This window comes from Peromyscus leucopus, chromosome 20, assembly GCF_004664715.2.
Source record: "Peromyscus leucopus breed LL Stock chromosome 20, UCI_PerLeu_2.1, whole genome shotgun sequence".
NCBI classification, from domain to species: domain Eukaryota; kingdom Metazoa; phylum Chordata; class Mammalia; order Rodentia; family Cricetidae; genus Peromyscus; species Peromyscus leucopus.
In genome coordinates this window covers 54,571,188-54,596,982 of record NC_051080.1, presented here as the reverse complement: position 1 = coordinate 54,596,982, position 25,795 = coordinate 54,571,188, and the positions used below count along the sequence as shown (strand labels likewise).

The 25,795-nt window shown below is 36.2% G+C and overlaps 1 protein-coding gene across 6 annotated transcripts in view; it reads left to right on the top strand.

The window, feature by feature from the left end:
• Positions 1 to 25,795, top strand: part of Csmd3 (CUB and Sushi multiple domains 3) — a 1,154,880-nt gene that overhangs the window by 971,754 nt on the left and 157,331 nt on the right. For 4 of the 6 annotated variants that reach the window (XM_028867965.2, XM_028867960.2, XM_028867959.2 and 1 more), the window contains 3 exons: positions 15,252 to 15,365; positions 15,843 to 15,938; positions 17,471 to 17,674. In XM_028867965.2, coding sequence (XP_028723798.1) covers positions 15,252 to 15,365; positions 15,843 to 15,938; positions 17,471 to 17,674 — 414 coding nt within the window. The remainder of the gene's footprint in view (positions 1 to 15,251; positions 15,366 to 15,842; positions 15,939 to 17,470; positions 17,675 to 25,795) is intronic. The other 2 variants (XM_028867966.2, XM_028867961.2) reach the window with 1 other exon arrangement.

Genomic DNA, 25,795 nt, shown 5'->3' with positions numbered 1-25,795 from the left:
GTAGTAGAATAAATGACACAAACCTGATGGAAATATGGCAGAATTATATATTAGTGGCATCCTAGAAATGAATTAATTTAAATTAAGAAAGAGATTTCATTCTCAGACTGTGTACATGCATACTCCAACTTGTAAATACAACACTTCAGGATAAGCGCTTCACTTTCACCCTCTTCTCCACTTCAGTGGTTGATTTTGACATGCCTGTGAGTAGAAGGATGCTGAGATAATACGATTAAACTGTATTTTCTATGCAGGTGCCATAATTAAATTATTCATGTCTAGGGATTTTAACCTGCTTTCTTGTAGTGAAGTTCCAAATCCTACAGGGATTTGAATTCCTTACTACTCTAATTGGAGCTTTAAAATGCCTCTTCCTACAGATTCACTGTTGCAAATCACTTGGCTATTCTGTGCTTTGCATTACCTGATTTGAAAACAAGGAAGTTAATGAGATGGTTGTGAAGTATTCCATACAGTTAGCATGTCTGTCTAGTTTCATAAACTGCAATGATTTCAAAGAAAATTGAAATATGAATGTTTTAGTTAGGGTTTCTGTAATGGGTAGCCATTCTGTTATGCCCAGATTGTGACCCCAAAGAGATCACCGAAGACCTTGGATGTCCAGAATGCAACAGCAAGGTTTATTCTGTAGATACAAGTCTAGACAGGGAACTCATTCCTACACCCAATACAGTGAGGCAGGGAGGAGTTGCTCTTTCTTTGTGAGGCTAGCTTTTTAAAGGCAAAAACCACAAGCCCTTCACAGCAGTTGGGGAGTGGGGGTTGGGAGTTTTGCACAGGTGCAACTCAGATTGGTTTATTTTTATCTCTGTTCTCTTTTAATTGGGTGAGGGTATGTAACTTTTGAATTTACTGGTTGGTGGTTACAATTATCACTTTGGGGGCAGTTCAGCACAAGTCTCAGGCTTTGTCCTTGAGCCGCCATGGGGGCTGGCTGGCCTAGCATGTGGGGCCTGGCTCAGTGGTCTAGACTCTGTCCTTGACTCGTGCTCATAACTCTAAGTTGGTGAGGAGTCCCAGACAGTAAACATCTGACTGAACCTTGAGCAGTCAGAGTACGTGCAGAAAGGGAGATACTGCAAAGACTATGTCTTTTGTTCACGGCCCTCCCAGAGACTGCTTGCTCAAGTCTCAGGAAACTGAAATTGAGGCCTGATCTCTGAGAGAAGACTGAGCAGCCTGTTATGGCATCTGCTTGGTCCTTTCAATTCCAGCTTTGATCTGGAAGTTCCAACCCCCATTGAGGCTTCGATAACTGTCACGCCTACAAGGTGGGGCAGAGAGAGGACCCTGAAGACCTGAAATCCAATACACGGCTCTCTTGGTTCCTGGACCCTGGATGCTGGAGGTAGACTTAGCAGAGTTCTCCAGAGAACACCACCGGACTGCGTTATACCTTTCCCAGAATCTGTTACCTATCCCTTCACTTGTAAGCTACCCCACAAAATAAACCTCCCTTTTAACTATGTGGAGTGGCCTTAATAATTTCACCAATAGGTTGCTGTTGCTGTCATGAAACACCATGACCAGAAGCAACTTGGGGAAGAAAGGATTTATTTGGCATACATAATAGTCCATTCTTGAAGATGTCAGGGTAGGAACTCAAACAGGGCAGGAACATGGAGGCAGGAGCTGATGCAGACAGAGGCCATGTGGGGGTGCTGCCTATTGCCTTCCTCCCATGGTTTTCTCAGTCTGCTTTCCTGTAGAACCCAGGACTACCAGCCTAGTGTAATACCACCCTTAATGGGCTCGGCCCTTCCCAATCAATGGCATTTTCTTAACTGAAGTTTTCTTTTCTCTGATGACCCTTGCTTGTATAATGAAGACAAAAACAAAACAAAACAAGATAAAAAACATCATAGAGTTAATCTGTTAATTTTTAAACTCTTTCTATGTGAACATATGCTTTATAATATCAACAGTTTCTTGGTAAGTATTTTTTTTAACACCACTCATCCACTCATTAGGTTTCCATGGTTTGTTATGATACTGGAGATATCTGAATCAAGGATCCTCATATTGCTAACTAATATGATGACAAATTTGTAAAACCTAGTTCATTGTTAATGTATAACCAAAGTTTGAAATTTGAATTATATTACTTCATTACTTCATTGAAAGCTTGACATATTTTAGTATAAAGTATCTATTAACTTTTTTTGTTTTTGTTTTTTGTTTTTTTTGAGACAAAGTTTCTCCGTGTAGTGTTGGTGCCTGTCCTGGATCTCACTCAGGGAATCTTATGGACTACACACACACACACACACACACACACACACACACACACACACACACAAACACACATTTTACAATGAGTTGATTTTGCTATTCAAACACAAATTTCCTCAAAGAAAAGTTTTTGAAGAAAATAAAACAATGAATAAGACAATTTATTCCAGTAGTACAAATTAATGTGTTCCTTCAGCATTGCATATTCTGTGGATCTATCTTTACAGTACTCCACTTTCACATTCACAAGTATTTTTTTTTTCTGAAATGAGACCAAGAAGTGATAATATTACATGATTGGGAAAGTCAAAAGGCAGACAAATGACACATGAGCTGTGAAAGAGTATATAGAACTAAATGATTTTCTTCCTCTACTCTGTCTTTTCTTATTTGTATGTTTGTTTTTGCAGATCAGTTCATAAAAATGTAGTTGAGAGTGGATAAGTAAAACCCTCACTTAAATGCCACAACTTCATAATGGCCATTCTATCTGCACAGAAGTCCACAGGGATGTAGAATTTCTCACTTTCTTTCAGTAGTAAATTTTCACTTTAACTGGGCATTTCACATGAACTCTGGTTTCAGAATGTAAATGTCAAAACATGGTAGAATTGTATCTGTAATAAGACTAAAGTTGTTTCAAATTATTTTGTTTCTTAACATCTGTAAGCCCAACTTTAACAGTTCCTAATGACAGTTTTTATTTTTAAGCAGAGAAACCTTTTTAAAATACTGTCCTCTGATCCCCCCCCCCATCTATTTTCCTAAATAGTTCTGAATTCTGCCAAATAAAGAATCTTCTGGTACTGAAACTGAGAATTGAAAGGTTTAGCACCATTGGCCTGTGATGAAGTTGTGGAATGTGTATAAAGCATCCAGTAGAGCCAAGTGAAAAGATTCAGCCAATGCAAGTGTTTGAATCTAGCTTTAATGATGAACTCTGTCACAGTCCTTGTACACAACAAAATAACAGACCTTCTGTAATTGAGATGGACTTACTGGGCCCAGTAACTATATTTATACTCTACCCCTCTTGCCTACAGAAGTATCCTTGAGACAGAATCCATCACTAATAGCTGACTTATTAATTTATTTTTGTTTTTTTCATCTTTGCAATGATAATTTATTTGAGATTGTGAGGAATCATCACCAGGAAGAACCATTTCAACAATTAGTAATTCTCTGTTGTATACTCAGAGAGCAGTTGTAAATTGCTAGTTCAAATCATCATGGATTCAACTCATCTGTAGCCATAATGAACATAGTTGCAAACTGAATAGATAACATTATCCATTTATTACTAATTTCTTTGAAGTCCAATAAACATTATTTATATGAAGGATTACATCAACAACACAAAATGATGCTATTTAAATTCCTAGTGTACTTAGTAACTTCAAAATGGTTTTGAACAATTCATGTCTTACTTTTCATATATAAAATCAACCTCAGAAACCATATATGCATATACATATGTTACATCTATGTATTGCATTATCTCCACTATGCTACTGGAAGAAATAGAGGAATAGAGGGGTAGAAATTTTCTAAATTAATTCTTAGCAAAGGTGTGGTAGTGGTACATTTGTCCAGTTGACTTTATCCTATTTTAGTAATTTACCTACCGAAGATCCTATAAATATATGGCCATAAAATTTAAAGGGATGTGGCTTGCAACATGGTTTAGCAACTAAAGGAAATTGTCATAAAGCCTGATGACCTGAATTTGATCCCTATGATCTATATGGTAGAAGGAGAGAACCAACCCTACAGGCTGTGGTGATATATTGTATCCCCCAATATATTGTGCATCCTAATAAACTTATCTGGGGTCAGAGGACAGAACAGCCACTAGATAGACATAGAGGCCAGAAAATGGTGGCACACACACCTTTAATCCTAGCATTCTGGAGGCAGAGATCCATATGGATCTCTGTGAGTTCAAAGCCACACTGGAAACAGCCAGGCATGGTGACACATGCCTTTAATCCCAGGAAGTGATGACAGGAAGCAGAAAGGTATATAAGGCATGAGGACCAGGAACTAGAGCCTGGTTAAGCTTTTAGGCTTTTAACAGTAGTTCAGCTGAGATCCATTCAGAGGCTTCAAGTTTGTGGAAACAAGACCAGCTGAGGAATTGGTAAGGTGAGGTTGCTCATTCTGTTTCTCTGATCTTTCAGCGTTCACCCCAATACCTGGCCCTGAGTTCTTTATTAATGAGACTTTAAGATTCATGCTACAACAGACTATCCTTGGACACACACACACATTTACACGCACATGCACACACACAAATACCATACATACACACTAAATTGTAGTTGGAAGTTTTTCTGTATCCCGCCAGGTCCTGCAGCTGCTCAGACAAGTAAAGCTGCTTAGAGGCTTATACTAATTAAAACTGCTCAGCCATTAGCTCAGGCTTACTACTGACGAGCTCTTACACTTAAACTCAGCCCATTTTTGTTAATCTGTATGTTGCTAAGTGTTCCGTGGCTTTACCTGTGTGCCATTACATGCTGCTCCCTAGACGGCAGGCTGGTGTCTCCTGACTCAGCCTTCCTCTTCCCAGAATTATCCTTGTCTGTTTATCCCACCTATACTTCCTACCTGGCTACTGACCAATCAGTGTTTTATTAAACCAGTGTACAAAAGCATTATCTCACAGCGCTAAATAAGTAAACATAATCTGAAACAATTATAAACAGGTGGTTCAGGTATTTTACAATGCAATTACATTTACTGTTGTTAGTCAACGGAAATGTATGCATTGGCTCCGTATTAGATTAAATTATCTGAACAAATGAGTTTTTTTTTTTCAAATAAAGTAGGGTAAGTGGGAATAAAACATGACTATTAGATAAATAAGTTAATTGTACATTTTATCAAATGTGGTCAATGCAGCATGGTTGGCTGCTTAATTATTACCTGCTGGTTAACAATAAATACTGAAGAACTGACTTATGGAGAAAGATATGATGTCTAGCTGCTTTAAGTTACACTCATTTTTAGTACAAAAGGGATAAGGATAAACAAATAAAACAAGATGTAAAGATCTAATGTTACAGGAGAGTAAGGAATTCATGGGTGTTCAATTCAGGATTTTTTTTCCTTTGGTTGACTTATAGTTGAAAATGGTAATAATAAAAATATCCTAGCAATTTAAGTTATCATCATTATGAGATTATTTTTCTGACCTATATCTATATACCAACCTGGAATTTGAAAGGCATATTTTGGCAAAATGTAGGGAAAAAATAAAAAAATGATTACAGAAAAACAAAACAAACAACAACAACAACAAAAAACCTTACCTGAACTATAAAGGAGTTAAAAGTAAAAATGGTTCAAACTGGAATTTTTCAAACTTTTTATCTTCCTTGTTTTTTTTTTTTTGTGATATATATTTTTTATTTTACAATACCATTCAGTTCTACATATCAGCCATGGGTTCCCCTATTCTCCCCCCTCCCACCCTTGTTTTAATTTTAAAGCATATAATAAAATTGCACATTATTGAATATTTTTATTCTCTTATGCTTTTAAAGACCAAATTTATTCTCAACTGTTGGGGAAGATGTTACAACTATAAATTGAAGATTAAGTATTTGTTTGCAGTTCAACTGACATGCAGTCTTGGAAGAATTAAAGAAATCTGAAGTACATTAGGTGGAGATTTTAGTAGCAATGGTTATATGTTTAGAATATGTCAACTAGAGAGTTCTCGAATTTTGTTAGATAACAAATGGTTATGGTACAAAATGAAAGCCTGCTCCAGAGAAACCTAAAAGTCGACAATGAATTTAGACATTACACCTAGTTTGTAGATTCATTAATATGTCACAGAAGAAACTGCTAACAGGAGGATCATAGTACCCTAATTATTGTGGTGAGTTTTGAGCAGACCCAAATTCTTGGAGCAGGTATCAGTGATAAGATAGTTAGGTGCTAGTGGTCTAAATTTAAAATTTAAATATAATTTTAAATAGAACCTTTCTTTTCCTTATTATTGCAAATAGAAACCATATTAAGATATTCTTCTTTTGTTTGCTAATAAGCATGAATTTGATATGCATTTGAGCTGCAGACCTGGCACTTTTAGAATTTTGCTGTATACAATATTGGCCTGAATATCTACAGTGATGCCAAGTTGCAGCAGGATATTTTAATAGACTCCAGATAATTAGCATCTGATATATTTGACTAACCGTCATGACAATGATGAACGGTTGCAAGCATCTCATCATGAATTAATAGTTCACATCTATTCTAGTATAATACAAGCAATGTGTTTCTGGAGTCTGAAATATAAGAATGTAACTTCTATTTAAACTTTACCACTCTCAGATCTCATTTTAAACATGAAGAGCAGATTAGCTTCATTTGTGCCCTGTTTTCAAAGTTCTTCCTTTTCTATGCTTTTGAGCAAGAGAAAGTGAAATAATAAACTCCTATTAATCGTTTTTAAAGTTGAAGTTTTATTTAAATGCATTGTAATGGTTTTTAAATGAGAAAAAAATTGTAAAATCTAGAGCTATCCAGAGGATCTCAAAATGCAACTGAGCTATTTTCACAGTGAGTAATTCAGAAGTTCAGAAAGCAGGGACTTCCATGCATGTTACTGATGTAAAAGAAGTCATTTTGTGTGCATAAGGCTCAGCAAACTAGACTGGCAAGATCCGTGTAGCATAATAGTCTGAAATAATCATCAGACAAGCATACGAGGCAAATTTCATTTAAATCTAAGCAAATTTTTAATAATTTATGCCATCCAAAACAGTCCATCCCACACCAAATCAAGTGAGTTTCTAACTGTATCTTTAATTTGTCTCTAAATTTCGATCCTGGAAGTGTGGGTGCATGCACGTGTTAGCATCCTTTATATGTCAGTAAGTAAAGCTCGTGCTGAGCAAACAAAGTTGGCTTAGAAGTGTTTAAACAGAATGACAAACCAGCTGAGGGAGGTATAAAGTCATCAACAGAAACCCCAGATTTAATGGCCATGTAGATTTTGTAAACAAAGTAACAGGTGTGTTGAAAATTAAGTGAAGACATATCTACCTGGACCCCTTTTCATATGAATGTATTATTAGAATTTCGATGTGTTTACAGCAAGGCAAAGAAAAAAATAGAATACCCTCTCATCTTGTTTTTTTTAAACTAAAATAGGAACCTGAAAAATTACCATTTCCCTCTTCCACTCGAGAAGATAAAATAAAAAAAATCAGATAGATAGAGAAGCACATTGACATTTTGAAGTTAGAATACAAATTAATGTTGGTTGAAATTGCTGGAAAACTTATCTAATCCTGTCATTCTTGTCATTTGTTCTAAACATGCTTGTTTAGAAAACCAAGCATGAGCCAGGCACATCAAACATCAACGGTATTGATCAGAAATTTCAGATTAAATTAGCAGCAAGTCCATTGGCAAGGATGAGTTATTAGTAACGACAGGCAATATGTGTTAACATATTCCAGACACTGTACAGTATTCTGTGTCTATCAGTGTCTGCGATACACCCTTTAGCTCTGTGCGGTGCAGATCATTTTATTAACACTGTTTTGCAGATGAGGAAAATAGAACACACAAAGAGGATGAACTTCCTCCCGTTTGAGTCATCAATATGGATTCAACTAGAGGTTGATTCTGGAATATTCCCTAAGCAATTTTTATGGAATGCCCAAGATGTTTCTGGCCTTTTTTTTTTTTTTTTGGTATTTTTTGTTTGTTTGTTTTTGTGTTATTGTTTGTTTGTTTGTTTGTTTGTTTTTGGAGACACGGTTTCTCTATGTAGTTTTGGTTCCTGTCTTGGATCTTCCTCTGTAGACCAAGCTGGCCTCGAACTCACAGAGATTCACCTGGCTCTGCCTCCTGAGGGCTAGGATTAAAGGCGTGCACCACCACCACCACCACCACCACCACCACCACCACCACCACCACCACCACCGCTCGGTTGTTTCTGACCTTTGAACATATTATTCTTACATGTGCTCATCTACAAGTACTGATGTCTTCCACTTTTTTCCTTTATCATGGGGAGTTGAACCTATGACTTTAGACTTGCTAGTCAAGAGTTCTACCATTCAGTTACACTATAAGCCCAGTTGCGCAGATTTTTTTTTCACAGAGCAAAATTTTGCCATTTTAATGTCTTTGCCCTGCAAATAATATATTATTATTCATCTGCCTCCTAGACCCTTTGGTCCCCAGAGAGGCTACTATTCTGCTCCTGCCCAGCAAATTATCAAAAAATAGTTTATAAGCCTAGACTTTCCAGTGGCTAGACATTTTAATCACTCCCCATTTTCTGTGGAAGTAGAAAGGCTTCCCTTAATGATGCCTCAGCATCATGTGTTTTCTTTCCTTTTTTACCCTTTCGTACTACTGTACTACTATGCTGCTCAGAAGTACTTCCTTCTGAAAAGAAAGACAGTAAGTAGTGGTGAAACCCTTCTCCTTTTGCATAAATTCAATTTTCATGTTTAACTCAGTAACTAAGGTTCTGATCACTGAAAATAGTAATCATGTTCATATTTATTTCATTAGCCTCGTTTAAGAGTGAGTCTCTCTACATGTTGCTGGTTATTTTGATGGCAAAAAAACAAAAACAAAAACAAAAGCAAACCAGGATCTGAATTCGGAAAATTTCTGCTTAGACAGTGTTGGGAAAAATTATTTATTCCCTTAAAGAGCAGGGTCTGTTTAGATGGCATAGTACGTGAGGCCAACTGCTGCCAAGCCTAATGAACTCAGTGCCATCCCTATCCCTGTGACCTACGTGGAGGATGAGAGTACCAACTCCTGCAAGTTGACTTATGACTTCCATCAATGTGCCAACACACACACACACACACACACACACACACACACACACACACACACACACCAAATATATAAGAACAGAAGTGCAAATTATACAAGATTATCAATGTATCTGTAAAAATCATGACAATGGAATTTTGCAATTGGGCTGAGAAATAAAGCTTAACTTCAAATACAAGGAAGTATGGTGCCCCGGCCAGCAAGGTCTTCAACCCAAACCTAAAGGGAGGGCCAGCGAATGAGAGGGACAAGAGACACAAAGAATGAGAGCAAGACAGGACGTCTGATCAAGCTCCAAAATTTTATTTTTCTTTCAAGGCATATATAGGTAGGCAAAGGGGGGTTGCAAGCAGGAAGGGACTTAATTATGGGGGTTGCAAGCAGGAAGGGACTTAACTATGGGGGTTGCAAGCAGGAAGGGACTTAATTATGGGCTGTTCGGCCAGCAGGGAATGTTGCTTTGGGGGTTATCTATCTACTCTTGTCTAACTACCTAATTGCCTAACTGCAGCTCATTCACCTGATATCCGAGAAGAGGTTCTGGTGCTATGGAGACTTAAGCAAGGCCTAGATCTAAGAAAAGAGGAGAGAAACCCAAATGTGGCAGCATGTGTGTCAAGGGTCACTTAGGCTTATGGCTCCCGTCAGTATGGGATCCACAGCCAAGTAATTTAATGAGAATTAAAAGAAAAACACTTAAATGAAAAACACAGGAAGTTATTAAATGGCCTGACTAAACCAATTTAAGATTGTTACTGAGGAAACTAAGATCAATAAATATTACTGAAGAGACAGGAGAATGGAGATGATGATCAGATTGAGGGCAGGACAGGCTAAACCAACTTGATAGATTTGTGTTGATTGGACAATGCAAGGACAGACACAGAAGTAAGATCAACCTCGCAGTAGAGGATCCAATGGAGCTTGATTAAAGCTTGCCAATGAATATGTTGTTTGCCAGCAATAATGGCACATCTTAGTAATATTGCAAAACAGAACTGAATGGACAGACAAGGTTTAAATTTTTCTTTTTCCTTTTTTTTTTTTTTTTTTTTTTTGTTCTAAGCAAGTGCACGTTCCCGTGGACAGTAACCCGTTTCAGTGTGTTACATATGTATAGCACTTCAGTGTATAGCACTGAGCTATACATTGCAGGTAGCTCAGTGATTGTGTTGCAGGGTGATGATTGCTCTCTCCTGCTCAGTGTGTTACATATGTATAGCACTTCAATGTATGGCACTGAGCTACTGCAGGTGGCTCAGTGATGTTTGCAGGGTGATGATTGCTCTGTCCTGAAATTCTGCATTTAGCTATGCTAATTTCTTTCTGTCAATCCAAGCACTATGACAACATCTATCAATTTGCATTTAAAATGCTTTAATTAAACAGAATGGGCTAAGTCTCTGAAGTTCAATGAGTCTGGCTAAGAAAAATGCATTTGACCAGTTTGGGGTTGCCGAGAAAACAATTATTCCTCATCTTGGATGATTTTCATGACAAATTAAGTGTTGCTTTAGTAATGAAGAAGTTGGGATGTCAGATATATAGGATGTTTCTGCACTGTCTACATTTGCTGCTCATGGATGAGCCTGTGAACCAGAGCATATTCAAGTTGTGGGGAGCATTCTGCCAATAGCATCTGGTCCCCACCCTTGCATGGAGTCCAAGTGCTTTAACCACTATTTAAAGGAACTTTAAAAAAATCTACATAATAGTTATGTTTAAAAGCCCCCTGGAAGTCACTCTACCCCTCCTATACTCCCTATGAAAGGTTTTTGGGGGACTCACTTTGAAGATTGGGTTTAAAGGACTAAGCATCAATCTGCAGAGGAAGATGTGGCCTTCCTCTGCTGGTGTTGCTTGCTTTGTAATTAATTTGATCAGTGAATCTATTACCATTTCATAAGCAGAACAAAGGCCTGCTGCAATTTCAACAAACAAATAGAGTTAATGGGGCCCAAGGGCAGAGATCTTGTCTGTTTTGGTGACCCTTTCAACTCTCGCATTTAACTCCCTTCCTATATATCATAGAATGAAATTAACTAAGTCTGATTATACTCATGTTTATTCTGTAATAAAATGTGTGGAAAATAAGAGCTTCAAAAATAGTTTTAAAAAGATGTTCTCTGTGGGCACATTGTATGTATTTAATCTTCATCTTACTAGGCTTTCTGTCCTCCCCTTTTCTGGTTTGTTGAAGTACTGGTGACATTAGTAAAAATACATTTCTAATGAAGGAGTTACAGTGTTACCATTAACATCTGTTATTTTTTTAATTGGAAGAAAATTCCATAAAATCCTGTTTCTTTTAAGAAGTTGCTTGATGTTGGTAGCCTGCTTTTGCACTGTGAGGTAAAGATCTTCCTGTCTCTAGAGGGTGAAAAACAAGTTGGCTGTTGAGTTCCAGCTATTTTATTTCTGCTTATAAACCAAGAGACACCATAGAGCTTACTAATTAACCCAGAGTGTAGAGAAAAATTGGAGTTCTAGAGAGAAAAAATATGGTCCAGGCAATAGGCTGGGCCATCAGTACACAGATCAGCTGTTAAAGGTTTATTTTTAAAGAGAGAGTTTCTATGATTCTCAGAAATATAAAATATTAAATATTAAAATTTTCATTTAAATCTCAAATAATGAAGAATACAGTAAAAAGTTAATGGTGGTTCAAAGTAGAATCAATATAATGAAAATACAGATGATTGATAAGTTAATTTAAATATAGGGAGATAGATACATGGATAGATAAAATGAACTTAAGCAGAGAAGCACATCATGTCTATTTAGACGACAATGATGGTCTCATTATACCTTAGCTAAGCACTGGTGACCCAGGTGTACAAGACAGATTGCTCACCCAAAACGATATCAAAGAAATGTAGTGTTCTGTGTTCATATATCAACTGGGTTTTCTCTAAATTAGTTTCAATCAATCAAGGCCTGCCTTTGTCTATTCCAAAGGTTTTAGAAGCAAAGGCCAACAGTTTGTTGTCTACATGTGTGAATGCTAAGTAAATCGAGATATTTATGCTTGAAATGAGGTCACAAACCTTAGGGTAGCCATTTAATTCTCAAAATGCTATCTTGTGGGCACATGGTGCACTCATTAGAATCATAAGCTGACAGCATGTCATGGTCCCTGCAGTAGCATTTCACAAGAGTTGGTCTGAGGAACTCGTTGGGTCCTCTTCTCTAGGTAAGCACTGGCTGTTGATTGATGCTGGGGGATGCTTCTCTTCAATTATGTAGCCACTTGTGACTCCACCCTGTTTCAGTGGACATACCCATGCTCTCATGGATGTCCTTGGTTAAATTCAACAGGTCACACAACAGAAAAAGTCATGAACAGAGGTAAAGGGCCCAACAGGGGAAAGAATGGTGTTCACAGAGTCAGGAGTAACCAGAATGACCATATATGTACATGATATTGTCAAAGAATAAATGTAATAAAAACATCTGACTGAGGATGAGGTATGTGGTTCCAAGCTGTGGTATTAGTTTACTGCATAAGTATTCCAACAGTGTCTGTGAAATCAGGTTTGGGCAAGTGTCAATGATTTTTGGGATTACAAATGCTACATTAAGCACATCTTTTATCATGCCATCTCTGAAATAATGATTCAGTATCTTCTTCAGGTAACTTTATACACAACAATTTTACTTTAAATTTACGACTGTCTACATTAACGCAGAATTAGAGTTTTGTTAAGAAGTAGCTTGCTTGTTGCCCCCATAATGCATCCCAATTACTTTTCTCTCAACTATCTGATTTTCCCTCAGAATTACAGAAAATTATAAGTGCATACTAACATTAGTGCATGGAAGAGCATTCTCAGTATCTATTCTTACCTAGGTAGAGGAAAATTAAAATGCTAGTGACCATATCATTGACACATATTCTCTAAGAGTCCTTAATTTATGGAAGATATTTATACAAAACTGATCCATTGAGGAAGAAGTTGAGAGGGGCCCTACTTATAAGAGAAAACAGCAGACTTATTTTCCTAATAACATATACTCATAGAGGGATATTTCGTTTGCATTGGATAGAGTGGTTGTCTTAGAAATTGAGAGTGGTTAGTATTGGAATCGCTGACATATTTGGGGAGACAGTTGAATGGTGTTGAACTGTAAATTTTCTAACGGACTTCAAATTTTAACATAGAAAAATACATGATCTGTAAGGAGTATTGATGCACAATGTACTTGATATAGGAATGTTCCTGAGATCAAAATTTTGTTTTTTTTGTTTTTTGTATTTGTCCTTTTTGGCCATTTTTTTTTTTCAGTGTAATAGGCATGTTATATTAGAACAATATAAAGCCATATTTTAAAACAATCATACAAAACCCATTATTAATACACAAACTGTAAAAACAGTCACCATTTCTTTTTTTTTTTCTGGGTATTTTTGAAATAGCCTGGGATATGGTAGGCCAAATTCAGCATCTTTTAAAGAATCTGAACTCCAAAAATGTTACATAACTTGTAAGCCATTTCAACAGTATACTGCATGTATCTGATGTAATAGAAACATACATTTCTTCCATTTTTCCAGCAAATATTTTCAGGGAGAATATTCATAAAATTAAGCACTTTGATAGTCAGACATTTTTCAAAGTAGTGACAGTATATCTGCCAATGTGGTAAATATCCTCTTCCTCCTTCCTCTTCCCCTCTCCTCCTCCAGCTCCTCCTCTTCTTCCTCTTCTTCATCACCTTCTTCTTCATTTACAAAGAACTGGACTGGGATCACCAACTTATTTCTTCCATGCCAATAAATGAATATAGCTAAGTTCACAGTACTCTGTACACACCTGTGTTCTCGGGTCAAGCTCAGCAATGCTGCAGCTATGTGGGCTATTTACAAAGTAATCCTCAAAGAATGGCCAGAACTGTGATTTGAATTATAGAATATGATCTTGAAACATTAAATGTACTTATATTTATACTCATTCATTGATGATTGAGTAAAAGTCATATGATTCTGAATACACAAAATTATGATGTTTCTTATCACTAGAATAACGCATAATCTTTTAAGTCCACAATGTTTTCACTCAATGCAAAGTTCTAAGAATTATTATCATTACTCACTTCTTTCTTATATTTTGTTTGTGTAACATGAAAAATGAATTAACATCTGTTGTAGAAATCTTAGTTTGTGAATGTAGTTGAAATATATTCTGGATATAAATTTATAAGATGAATACAGATAAGTATACTAATAAGTGAAAATAATAAACCTCATAAAGTTTTTTTTTGTGAAATACTTCAGAACTTATATTCCCATGAAAAAGTAATTTTTTGTGAAGATTTGTAACATTTTAGTTGCTTAGGAATCTTAAACTATGTTCATTTCATTGGAAGATTCATAATAAATGTCAGAAGTCATTTTTACACAGAATATAAATTAAACACGAAATCTGTAAAATATCTTGCTGATATTTTTCTAGCAAACCTATGTTTTATAATAGAATGACATTTTGAGAACAACCTTTTTTAAATCCCCTATATTAAAATCTTAGCTATCTTACCTAAAGGAGGAGAAGGAAGTTAGAAAAAGAAAGTCACAGAGTGAAATAAAACTATGAGAAAAACAGCTGAGTGGTGGTGGCGCACTCCTTTAATCCCAGCACTCTGGAGGCAGAGGCAGATGGATCTCTGTGAGTTAGAGGCCAGCCTGAGCTACATAGCAAGTTCTAGGATAGGCTCCAAAGCTACATAGAGCAACCCTGTCTCAATAAAACCAAAAAGAAAAAAAAAAAAAAAAGCTGAAAAAAATTCTGAAAGTAATTATGATAAATACTAAATTGTAATGACTCTACAATTTCCAATTAAATTAAATGTGATATCCATTTATTATTTTTTAAAAAGATAGTCTTCTGAAAACTTGACTGCCTTAAATCATGCTCATTATCTTGGTGGCCTGAAATACATGTCAGGAACCAGTTGGCACCAGTCCTCATTTAAAGGTAGAAAATACAAAAACAACAACAACAACAAACAAAAAACAAAACAAAACAAGAGCACAAAACCTGCAGATTACTATTATATTGTAATCCTTTGTTCTCTGTCTCCTCCTCTTTCTATTTTCTTTTGTTTGTTTGTTTTTCGTTTTTGTTTTTGGATGGTTGGTGATTGGTTTGCTTCTCCTGGTTCCTGTTGATCAGTGGTGTTTGGCCAGTTTGTATTTTTCCAGACATCCCTCCACGATGTTGTTGAGGTGTTTGATGGGCCAACTCAGCAGTCTCCTCTGTTATCTTCCCTCTCGGGATCCCATTCAGGTATCCTTTACTAGAACTGCCATTCCTCAGCTATTGGTTAAAGACTGACTTTGATTAGTATTGTAGAGAGAGTTGAGATCTATGTCATCCATGTTAGCAATACTGTAAACTGAAGATTTTGTTATTAAGAATAAAACCACAATTTAATAGTAATTTATAAGCTTGAGACAAATTTAATTATTTTCTAGGACTGTAATAAAATAAATACAATACTTAATCACAATCTGTGGTGTTTCATGTGCTATAAAATATTTAAGAATGAGCCATATGTATTAAAATGTAATTAAAGCTTTCTGATAAAAAAAATTGCAATTGAAGCTGAACCCAAAGAAATTATATTGCTAGCAGTAGGCTATTTTAAAGTAATTTGATGGAACCTAGTTTGACATTTTCAAATGACAGTGTAAAATGCTGTAGTTTATTAGTTTACTGACTGGAGATTATTTATGATATCTGAGTATTTGTTTTGTTGAGTAGGAGAGTCACTTCCACTGAGTTCAGGTAATCAGATCACAATTCGATTCACTTCAGTTGGACCCATAACAGCTAAGGGATTTCACTTTGTTTATCAAGGTAAGTGACACTGTAGTCTAGAAACACACTAAGGAATGATATCAATTTCCATGCTGTGCTCAGTTGTTGTGCAATGCTCTCCTCATAACTGTCGAGGACAGAGGAAAGTGGCATTAAGTAGTTGTACACTGACACCTACCTCATGAATCCTTTCCTACAACATTGTTGCTTCACCCAATTTAAAAAGAATGCATTGTTCCATCACGTTTCCTAATTGAAATGCCTGAATTTTCCTTCTTTCCTTCCCAACATTTTGTTTTCAAAACACCTGTGTTATCCTTACTATTCTTGACTATTCTCATTTTTTTTTCTCATGGTCTTCCACTCTAAATTAAACACATGGACTTTTGTTGTAATTTATTTAGTTAAGGTAAATGTTGCTCCACGTGAAAAATATACTTTCTTATCCTCTCAGTAAAATTGAACTTTCTGCACAGTTACTAAGAATTTTCCACATTAAATGTTAATTTCCATGATTTTTCTTGTCTTTTATGGACAACTTTTTATAGTATCATTGAACTAAATCAAGAATCATTTGAAATATATGAATCAATTGTATATGATCATGTAGTAGTTCTTCTCAAAATTACTTTGTACCTTCCTACTAAGAAATGTATGAATATTTGTGATTTTGTATTCTTATTAAACTCCCTCATCTCACTTTTTTTTCAGTTGGCTGTAACATACACTCTTTTATCATAATATTTCCCCCTGTACACAATTGTGGTACTGTGAATCTTCAAAGGCACTGAGAAAATTTAGTTGCATTTCCTCAAGTCATGCTAGAGGGCTTAATCTATTGGAATTCATGCCATTCTTTTGGACTATTGTCAATCTCTTTAATCACATTTGTATGTGTTTTAAAAAGAAAAAACATCCTGTTATCATTCTACTTTATTAAATCAAAAAAGGCACAATTGATGGGCATACAAATTATAAACACCATCTCAAATTTTATTATGTATGATTGATGAATTAAAAATAAATATTGTTGTTAATCTGTCTGACTTATATTCTGCTTAATCTGACTGAAATTACTGTCTTCATTGGTAACAAACATACATTGAAAATTAAGTTTGTAAACATGTTTGCAATATCTAGTTAGTATTAATCAGATCCAGTACATGAAACAACAGGAAAATATTTCATGTACTCTAAATTATTTTCTGTAGTTGGGAATCGAAACAGAAAATTATACAACCACTTTTGATCCTGTAAATTGCATTATCTAAAAAAAGTTGCTTTGTTGTATTGATAAGAATTTAGTTAAAACATAAGAGAGAAAGTAGCATAATTGATGTTATTTAAAGGATCAAAGTTAAAATTTTTAAAGAAAATATCTTGAAGGTCAACATTCTTTTTAAATTGTATTTTATTTTTATTGAACTTGAAACATTTAGATATGTGTTAAAATTAATCATTCTAATTATGGGGGAAAAAAAACGAGATTTTTGAGCCTCTGTAGGTAGTTACATTTTGAAAGCAATATATGTCTGATACACGTGAAATTAAACCAACTTCTTTCTGTGCAGCCGTTCCTAGAACAAGCTCTACACAGTGCAGTTCTGTGCCTGAGCCAAGGTTTGGAAGAAGGATGGGCAATGACTTTGCCGTTGGTTCATTGGTCCTCTTTGAATGTAACCCAGGATACATCCTCCATGGCTCCAGAGCCATTAGGTGTGACACAGTGCCCAATTCTTTGGCCCAGTGGAATGATTCCTTACCTACTTGCATTGGTGAGTGTATATGTTTGTGTGTTCTGTGACTGTGCATAATTTTGGCCCATTTTTTAATCAGATAAGTTCCTTCTCCAATGGATAATCCAAAAATGTCTCTTCCAGTTCTCTACACTGTCTCTATATTCTGATAATTCCCTTCTGTGAAAAACTTTTCACTTTTACAGAATGCCCTCTATACTTGCCATTGTTTCTTGTCCTTTAGGAGTCTTATCGAAAATATCTTTGCCTATCCTGTCATCCTGGATTATTCCTTCTATCAATTCTATCAATCATTATTTTAATACTCTACCTCCCTTTCTCTGTATATGTGTGTTTCAATTGTTATCAGCAGTATTCTGAGTTTTCATTGTAAAAATCTTACAACATTTAGGCAAAATTTATCCCTTGGTAATGACATGGTATTCTTTCCTTAATTCTAGATGGCTATTGATTTATTCATTTGTAGTTATTAAGTGCTATTAATTTTTGCTTATTGATTTTGTATCTTGAAATTGATAAATTCATTTATTGATTTTAGTAGTCAATTGATATTTTTTAAAGATAGATCATATCATCTGCCATCACAATTTGATTTCCTCTTTTCCAGTTAAATGCTCTTTTTGTTCATTTGTTTTTTTCTTTTCTTTTATCATTTCATTTTTTTCTTGTTTTGTTGTTCTGCCTATGACTTGTGGTAGCCAGAATAAAAGTGGGAAAAGTTCTCAGATTTTCTTTTTCCAGATCTTATGACTGTTTATATTACCTCTTTATTCAATATATTAGGTATTAATTTACTATACATTACTTTTTATATTATGGTATGTTCCTTGTAAGCCAAATTTGTTCCACATTTTCATCATGAAATTTGTCAAATATCTTTTCTGAATTCATTGAAATGATTGTATAATTTTTTTGTCCTTGTTTCTGTTATTATGAGGTATCAGATTTACCTTGGTAAATGCTGAACCATCCTTGCCTTCCTAGGATGATATAGTGATTAATATCTCCAGTGTGCTGTTAGATTGGGTTTGCTTCTGTTTAAAGATTTTTCAGTCTAAGGCATTTTTAATAACTGTCAAAACAGCTAAGAGGTTAGAGTTTAGTGGGAGAAGTACTGTGGTAGATTGGAGCTAAGGAATGCAGAAGACATCACACCACACAACAGATTTCATGCAAGAGTTGTTTTTGGGGAGTCCAGGGAGAGTGCGTGAAAGGGCATCTCAGAATGTTGATTAGACAGAGAGACAAAGAGACAGTGAGATGAGATAGAGATAGATAGATGATAGATAGATAGATAGACAGAGACAGAGATTGAGAGAGGAAGATTGTGGTCTGTGATGGCAGGGACCTTTTAAAGGGTAAGCATTTCTCATTGGGCGGTTGGTGATGATACAACTGCTAGTGTTGAGTTGCTGAAGGAAGGCCTGGGGAGCACCTAGTTCCTAACATTAGACAGTCCTAGTTTTAAATATTTTAACACATATTTAAATCTTCAAACAATCTATTGGGAAATTACTTTTCTATCTTCCTAATAAAAGTCATTAACTATAATCATTATGGTATAAAAGAGGGCTCTTGAACTACCTCCTCCAATAAGACTACAATTTGTGTCTTTTAACATTATTGTAACAGTAATCATTATGAAATTATTTAGAATTACAGTAAAATTTGTTTTCATCAGTTGCTCCATGTAAACATTAATAATAAAATTAATAAAATGCAAATAAAGTTAAATTAAAGAAATTATAATTTTCTTTTAAATAGGTACAAAGCAATAGTTTTACTCAGATTTTTCTCTTTTCTTTGTGACTCCAAAGAATTAAAATACTACCTTATGAGGGGAAACATTTTCTTTTTCATCAAAACATGAAAACATGATAGGGTTTCCAAAAAGAAAATACACAGAAGAGAAAAACTAGCTGATTCAGAAAAAAGTAAAAAATGAATACAACTTATAACTTGAAGAAGAAAGGAAGTGAAAGCCAGCTATAAAATGTAAAAATATAAATGGTGTAATATAATCTAGTCCTGCTTAATGCTAAACAAAAGTCTTGTGACAGTCATGTTGGTTAGTTCTTCAAATTCATAAGAAAATCAAATTAAAGGAATAAAAGTTATTTTGTTACAAACTTTCATAGATTTGAATTAATTTCTAGGCTCAATTAATGGATATAAGCTTGAGATAGAGGAGAACATTTAGTGGCAGGAGGCCGTTGTGGGGAAAGCTACCCACTTTTAGTCATCCAACAAGCAGAAAATTGGAAGATCTGCATATGAGCTATACCTTTCAATATCACCTCTCTCCTTCATGGCCTATGTCTTTCTGCTCTGCCCTTCCTCCTAATGGCTCATTTAGCCTTGAGCTGACCAATGAATGGACTGATTCATTGATGAACTAGGTTCCTTCATGATCCAATAACAACTAAACAGCAGTGTCATCTGGAGGCTAAGCCTTCAACAAATGAAGTCCTGGGGTGCAGGTGGGTAGGATGTCACATTCACACTTTATATGTTATCTATTGTAGCTACTTAAATATTTAATTGGTAAGTTACAATGTGTTTGTATACACCTAGGGCAGCCTTTGAAAAATGATTCGGTATTAACCTCATGAATGATATTAATATTCTTATAAAACAGACTACAAGTAGATGTCATTCCCTTCCATGCTGTGAAAGCACAGTAAGAGAATGGTCAATATGAACCAGGAAACAGGCTCTCCATAGTCGTGGAATCATCTAGTGCACGGATTGTTGGCATTCCAACTTCTCAAACTATGAGAATATATGCCTGTTGTTTATTAGATATACAGTCTGTGGTGTATTGTTTTAGCAGTGCAAATGAACTAAGTCAAAGAATCAGCAACAGTAATTGGTTGCTGCTTACGAACTCTAAAGATGAACTGGAAAATAGATCAAAGCTGGAATGGTTGAGATACGTGCTGGATGGAGCTGCATTTCTATAAAGCACTATAGAGATAATTATTCTCAGAGAATAATAAGGTAGTCATGAAGAGACTGTTGGTCTAGACTCAGCAAAGGCCCTGTTGATGTTTCAGATAGAAATAAGGAACATATTGTTGACTAATGTAGGGAAGGCTATCCGTATTATAAAGTCGTAAGAAGCTGCCCAGATGTACTCATATTATTTTATAGAAAGTACAATTTGGGAATAATGAAATTGAATTGGGTGTTTGGCAGAGGAGATCTCTAAGACATTGGAGGTACAACTCAATTTGTTTGTCTTGACTGCTTTTGTCAAAGTGTGTGACTCATAAAGCATTTAAAACAGAATGTTGTCCAGTTGTGGTGGCATGCTCCTATAGTCCAAGGTACCCAGGAAGCAGACACATGAAGTTGTGCCTGCAAGTTTGAGTCCAGCATGGGAACCACAGCAAGACTCTGTTTCAGAAAATAAATAAATAAATAAATAAATAAATAAATAAATAAATAAATAAATGTAATAATGAAATGTGAATCTCAACTTAAAATCTAGAAACTTTCTGCTTGTGAATTGGAATAAGACCATTGTATTCAGAAGGCAACTTTAAGAGAATACAAAGGGATGTTTGGTAATATTATTGTTTAAACAGAAGCTAGGAGGAGGTAGTTGACAGGATAACAGGGCGATTAGTCAGATATGACAAAAAGGAGGACCAAGACAATGGAAGATTTAGCCAGATTTTATTTCAGAAATAATCAAGGGATAATCCCTGCCTCACCTTTCCAGACTTTAAGGTGTGAAAGGTGGCTGATTTAAGAGGGAGGATCTCTGATACCTTCTATCATTTCTCTGCCAGGATCTACTTTAAGCTGTGTCACAGAGCTCTTTAGCTACTCAGATAAGGTCTCGGGCAGTTGTAATGTATATGCTATTCCACAGCAAGATAATGGTATTCTAATTGCCTCCACATATAAATAAAAGATGCCAATCCACAGCAAGATAATGTTATCCTAATTGCTTCCACATAGAAATAAAAGATGCCCCAAAGAACAGCTTTGTCCAGGCAGAGAACTGCCAAAAATGGGAGCCTACACAGAACCCCTTAGATGGACAGATGCCTACTGTACTAGTGGATCTATGCCTCTTACTCCATAGAAGGAGATTCACTGGGTTGAAATTTTTGCCAGGAAGATCTGCAGTCATGTAACTTCAACCTATGAAAGCTATAACATGAGCTATGCCAAGAAAAACCTCAACACAAACTGTTTCCTGCTCTCAGAGTAGAAGATAGTGTTACTAGACGTACCACAGAGGCCAGAGTCCAACCTCCCAACATACCAGGTTTTGGCTCCCTGTCTCAAAGGCTAATCAAAAGAATGAATGGTAGTGAAGGCAGAGAAATGGTTTTTAGCCATAATGACATTGTGAGCAAAACAGAGAAGTACTGTTTACAATATGTGAGTGAGAGTCTTTGGTGATACAGGAAAGGGGAAGGGGATGGGGAAGTTTAAGAGTTACAAAGGTGGCTGTTTTAGAACATCATTTCACTGACCATTATCTTAGCATCAGCCTGGTAGGGCCTTGTCACCAATAAGAACTTCACTGCTGTGTACAAGGGGAGTTTGGACACTTGTGATAAGATGTTTATTGTGCAGTTCTTTTGTTATCGGAATCTGATTGCAGAACAGAATAAGTCAGATAAAGAAAATTCAGAAAGGTGATATGGTGTCAGGTCAGGAGCTGAGTCCTTCAGCCAGTGTGGTGGTAGCATAGGCTTTAATCCCAACACTGGAGGCAGAAATAGGCAGATGTTGGAGTTCCAGGCTAGGCTGCTCTACAGAGTGAGTTCCAGGACAGCTGCCAGCACTACACAGTGAAACTGTGTCTCAAAACAAAATTAAAACATGACAAAAACTATAAGCAAAAACAACAGCAACCACAAAAATACTGAGCCCTTCCTCAGGTTTCTGGCAACATAGGAAAGCCCATGACATCCTCAGGCAGTCTGGAACAAAGTTTTGTAAAAGTTAATAATTGACAATTTGTTTGATTATGATGTTCTTCTAAATCTTGCACATATCTGAGTTATACTTTGGTGTGTTCAGTCTTGAAGTGAAATAGAAAGATTAGATAAAGTTAAGGCCAACACAAACACTCCAAAGTGTTTAACATGTCTATGGATAGTTGAGCAACACAGCTATGACCAAGTGACCAAGGCTTATGGGGTCATCCCTAAGCTAAGATGTCAAGTTCTCAATTCCCCTGGGACCCATGTAAAAAATCTCATGTGTTTAGCTAAAGCAGCTATTTATTTATATCCCTCTTCTACCTATGTGTTTAGAAAATATCACCTTTGCTCTGGTAGGTTCAGAATCCAGGACCCCAGCTCCAGTAGGACAAGAGGAAGGAGCATCAAAAAAAAAGATTCTTCTCAAACTTTGTGGACTTGTCTGAGATCTACCAACTCTTTATATTCCCTCACATTTTCCATGAAACTATTCTATGTTTAGGCCACTCCTATGTATTACTAGTACTAATTGGCTTATGGCTAACAACAAACTTATCTCAGGATAAATTGCTATTCAAATACTATTGATCTGTTTTGTATTATATTTAGATGAGACTTTAAACTTTGTATTTTTTACTTAATGAGTCTATGTTAAACTGTAGATATTTCAACTTCAAAATTTTCTGAATACGGTGGCTAGAGAGAGGGCACAGCAATTAAATGCACTTGCTGCACTTGCAGAGGACCCAAGTTCGATTCCCAGCACTCACAGGGCAGCACCAATCAGGCTGTGTCTCCAATTCCAGAGGTTCTAGTGCCCCCTTCCGGCCTCCAGTGGCCCTGCGTGAACGTGGTACGCATGCAGGCAAAACATTCGCACATATGAAGCAGACACGAATGAATCTAAAAATAAGTATTTTGAATACAAATGATTGTGTCTAATGTTTTTAAGTAAAATCCGTGATGCATGAACAATTTTAATATGAAAGTCAGCACAGAGCTATCTTAAGTTTATACCTGTGTAGTCTCTTTGATTTTTGTGTTTAGTTTGAATTTACATTGTTTATGTAAGTTATAGCCTGCTTGGAGCCTTTGCTCTCCCTGTTCCCACGAATTAGAATACACTATTCTTCCATGCTTTCTTATCTCACAGCATTGTTTCTTTCAAGACTCATACTGAAACTTTCCAACTGTCCTTTGTAAAACAGCTTTGTGCCTCTCATCCTCCATCCATTCTCCATACTCTTGTTTATGGGAACATCCACTATATTATGCATATATAGCATTTGTGCTTGTTAAAATTTTTTTAATCTACTTGAATCCATCTCATTTTCCCTGCTAATACACTATTTTATACTCAACCAAGAGGACCTTGTTGATACATAAAAGCTGAGCAGTGAGCATTTGTTCAATGACAGGATTTCAGCAAACAACTGATAATTTCCTGAATGCATGTGGAGGTATAACAACTTTAGCTACCTTCTCACAGGTTCATGCAGTCAAATTTCATTATTGCTGTACATAGCCATATTCTTGATCGGTCTGATGCTTACTTGAGCACATCTGAGGTTTTCCATGTTGTATAGCTTGGTCTGTTTGAGGGGGCCCTGGTAGTGTGGTCAGGATCTATCCCTGGTGCATGATTTGGCTTTCTGGATCCCATTGCCTATGGTCGGACACCTTGCTCATCCCTGATAAAGCGGGGAAGGGCTTTGCCTCAACTGAATGTACCAGGCTTAGCTGTCCGCCAATGGGAGAACTTACCCTGTTGGAGGAGGAGATAATAAGTGTGGAGGTGGAGGTAAGGGAAGGGGAGCAGGAGGAGGGATGAGAGGGGGATCTGTGGTTGGTATGTAAAATGAATTTTTAAAAAGTTATATAGGTAAACTACACAAAAATGAAAAGATTGGAAAAATGGAAGCAGTGGCATATAGACAAGTGAAATCTTGTACAAAGCCTCAATCTAAACAATTCATGGATAAATTACCATGAATTATAACTTTGATAAAAAAATTTAAAGTTATGAAACAGGTAAAAATGAATCATAAAAGTTCGGCTAGATACAGAGCTTTCATCCTCAAATTTGACCCTGTTACACTTCAGTGTTCTTAAGATTTTTTTTTTTTCAGTCTAAAGCCCCAAGGCTGTCCTGCTCTGAGACTTGGAGATTCAAATAACCCCCTGCAGCCACTAATAGCTTTGACAATAGAAGGCCTCAGGTAGAAGGGCTTCTGTCGGTGGGAGGTCTCTTTTGAAAAGGCCGGGCAGTGACACCTACACCCCTTGGGGGAAAAGTCTTTAATTAGCTGCTTATCCCATCACTATTATCTGCTGTGTTCTTCAAGTGCCTTCCAGACCCAGAATCACATTCACTTAAGTGTCTCAAGGCAATGGCACCACCTATCTAGTTCATCTCTTTTTGGTCCAAATGAGAAATTTTTGAAGGGGTGTGTCTCTTATTTTTCTCTCTCTGTCTCTGTCTCTCTCTCTCTCTGTTTAAACATGTCTCACTCTCATTTCTTTCTCTTTTTTTTTCCTTTCAGTTTTTTTTTTTTTTTTTTTTTTTTTTTTCCGAGACAGGGTTTCTCTGTATAGTTTTGGTGTCTGTCCTGGATTTCACTCTATAGACCAGGCTGGCCTCGAACTCACAGAAATGTGCCTGGCTCTGCCTCCCAAGTGCTGGGATTAAAGGCGTGTGCCACTGCTGCCCAGCCTCAACTCTCATTCCTTGATGGGCCCATTTGTTTATCTTTACATGCAGTCAAGAAAGACTTATTGCCTGTGGTGTTAAACAGCAATTATCAATATTTACATGGAATATAATTTTGAATTCTGAAATCAGCACTAGAAGGTAGATGAATTATTTTTTCTTGTGTTGGTAGTAAGATCCCTGTTTTGTCTTGAGTAGAGGCACACACAAACATGAGAAGGTCCACAGGTGTCTGGAACACTATACACAGAGAAGGTCCCTACAGAGAGGAGGCAAACAAAGGTAGGGATCCTTGAAGGCCATGGCCAGGGCGAATACAATGGTGTAGGGAGTCACTGAGTGGAATGTGAAAGGATATGTTTCTGAAAAATCACTCTAATGAAATACGAGAGTGGAAGTCATAAGACTGCATAGGAAAAAAGGAAAGGTAAATTACAGAGGATGATCAGAGTCCTGGAAATGAGATTTGAGTCAGGGTAT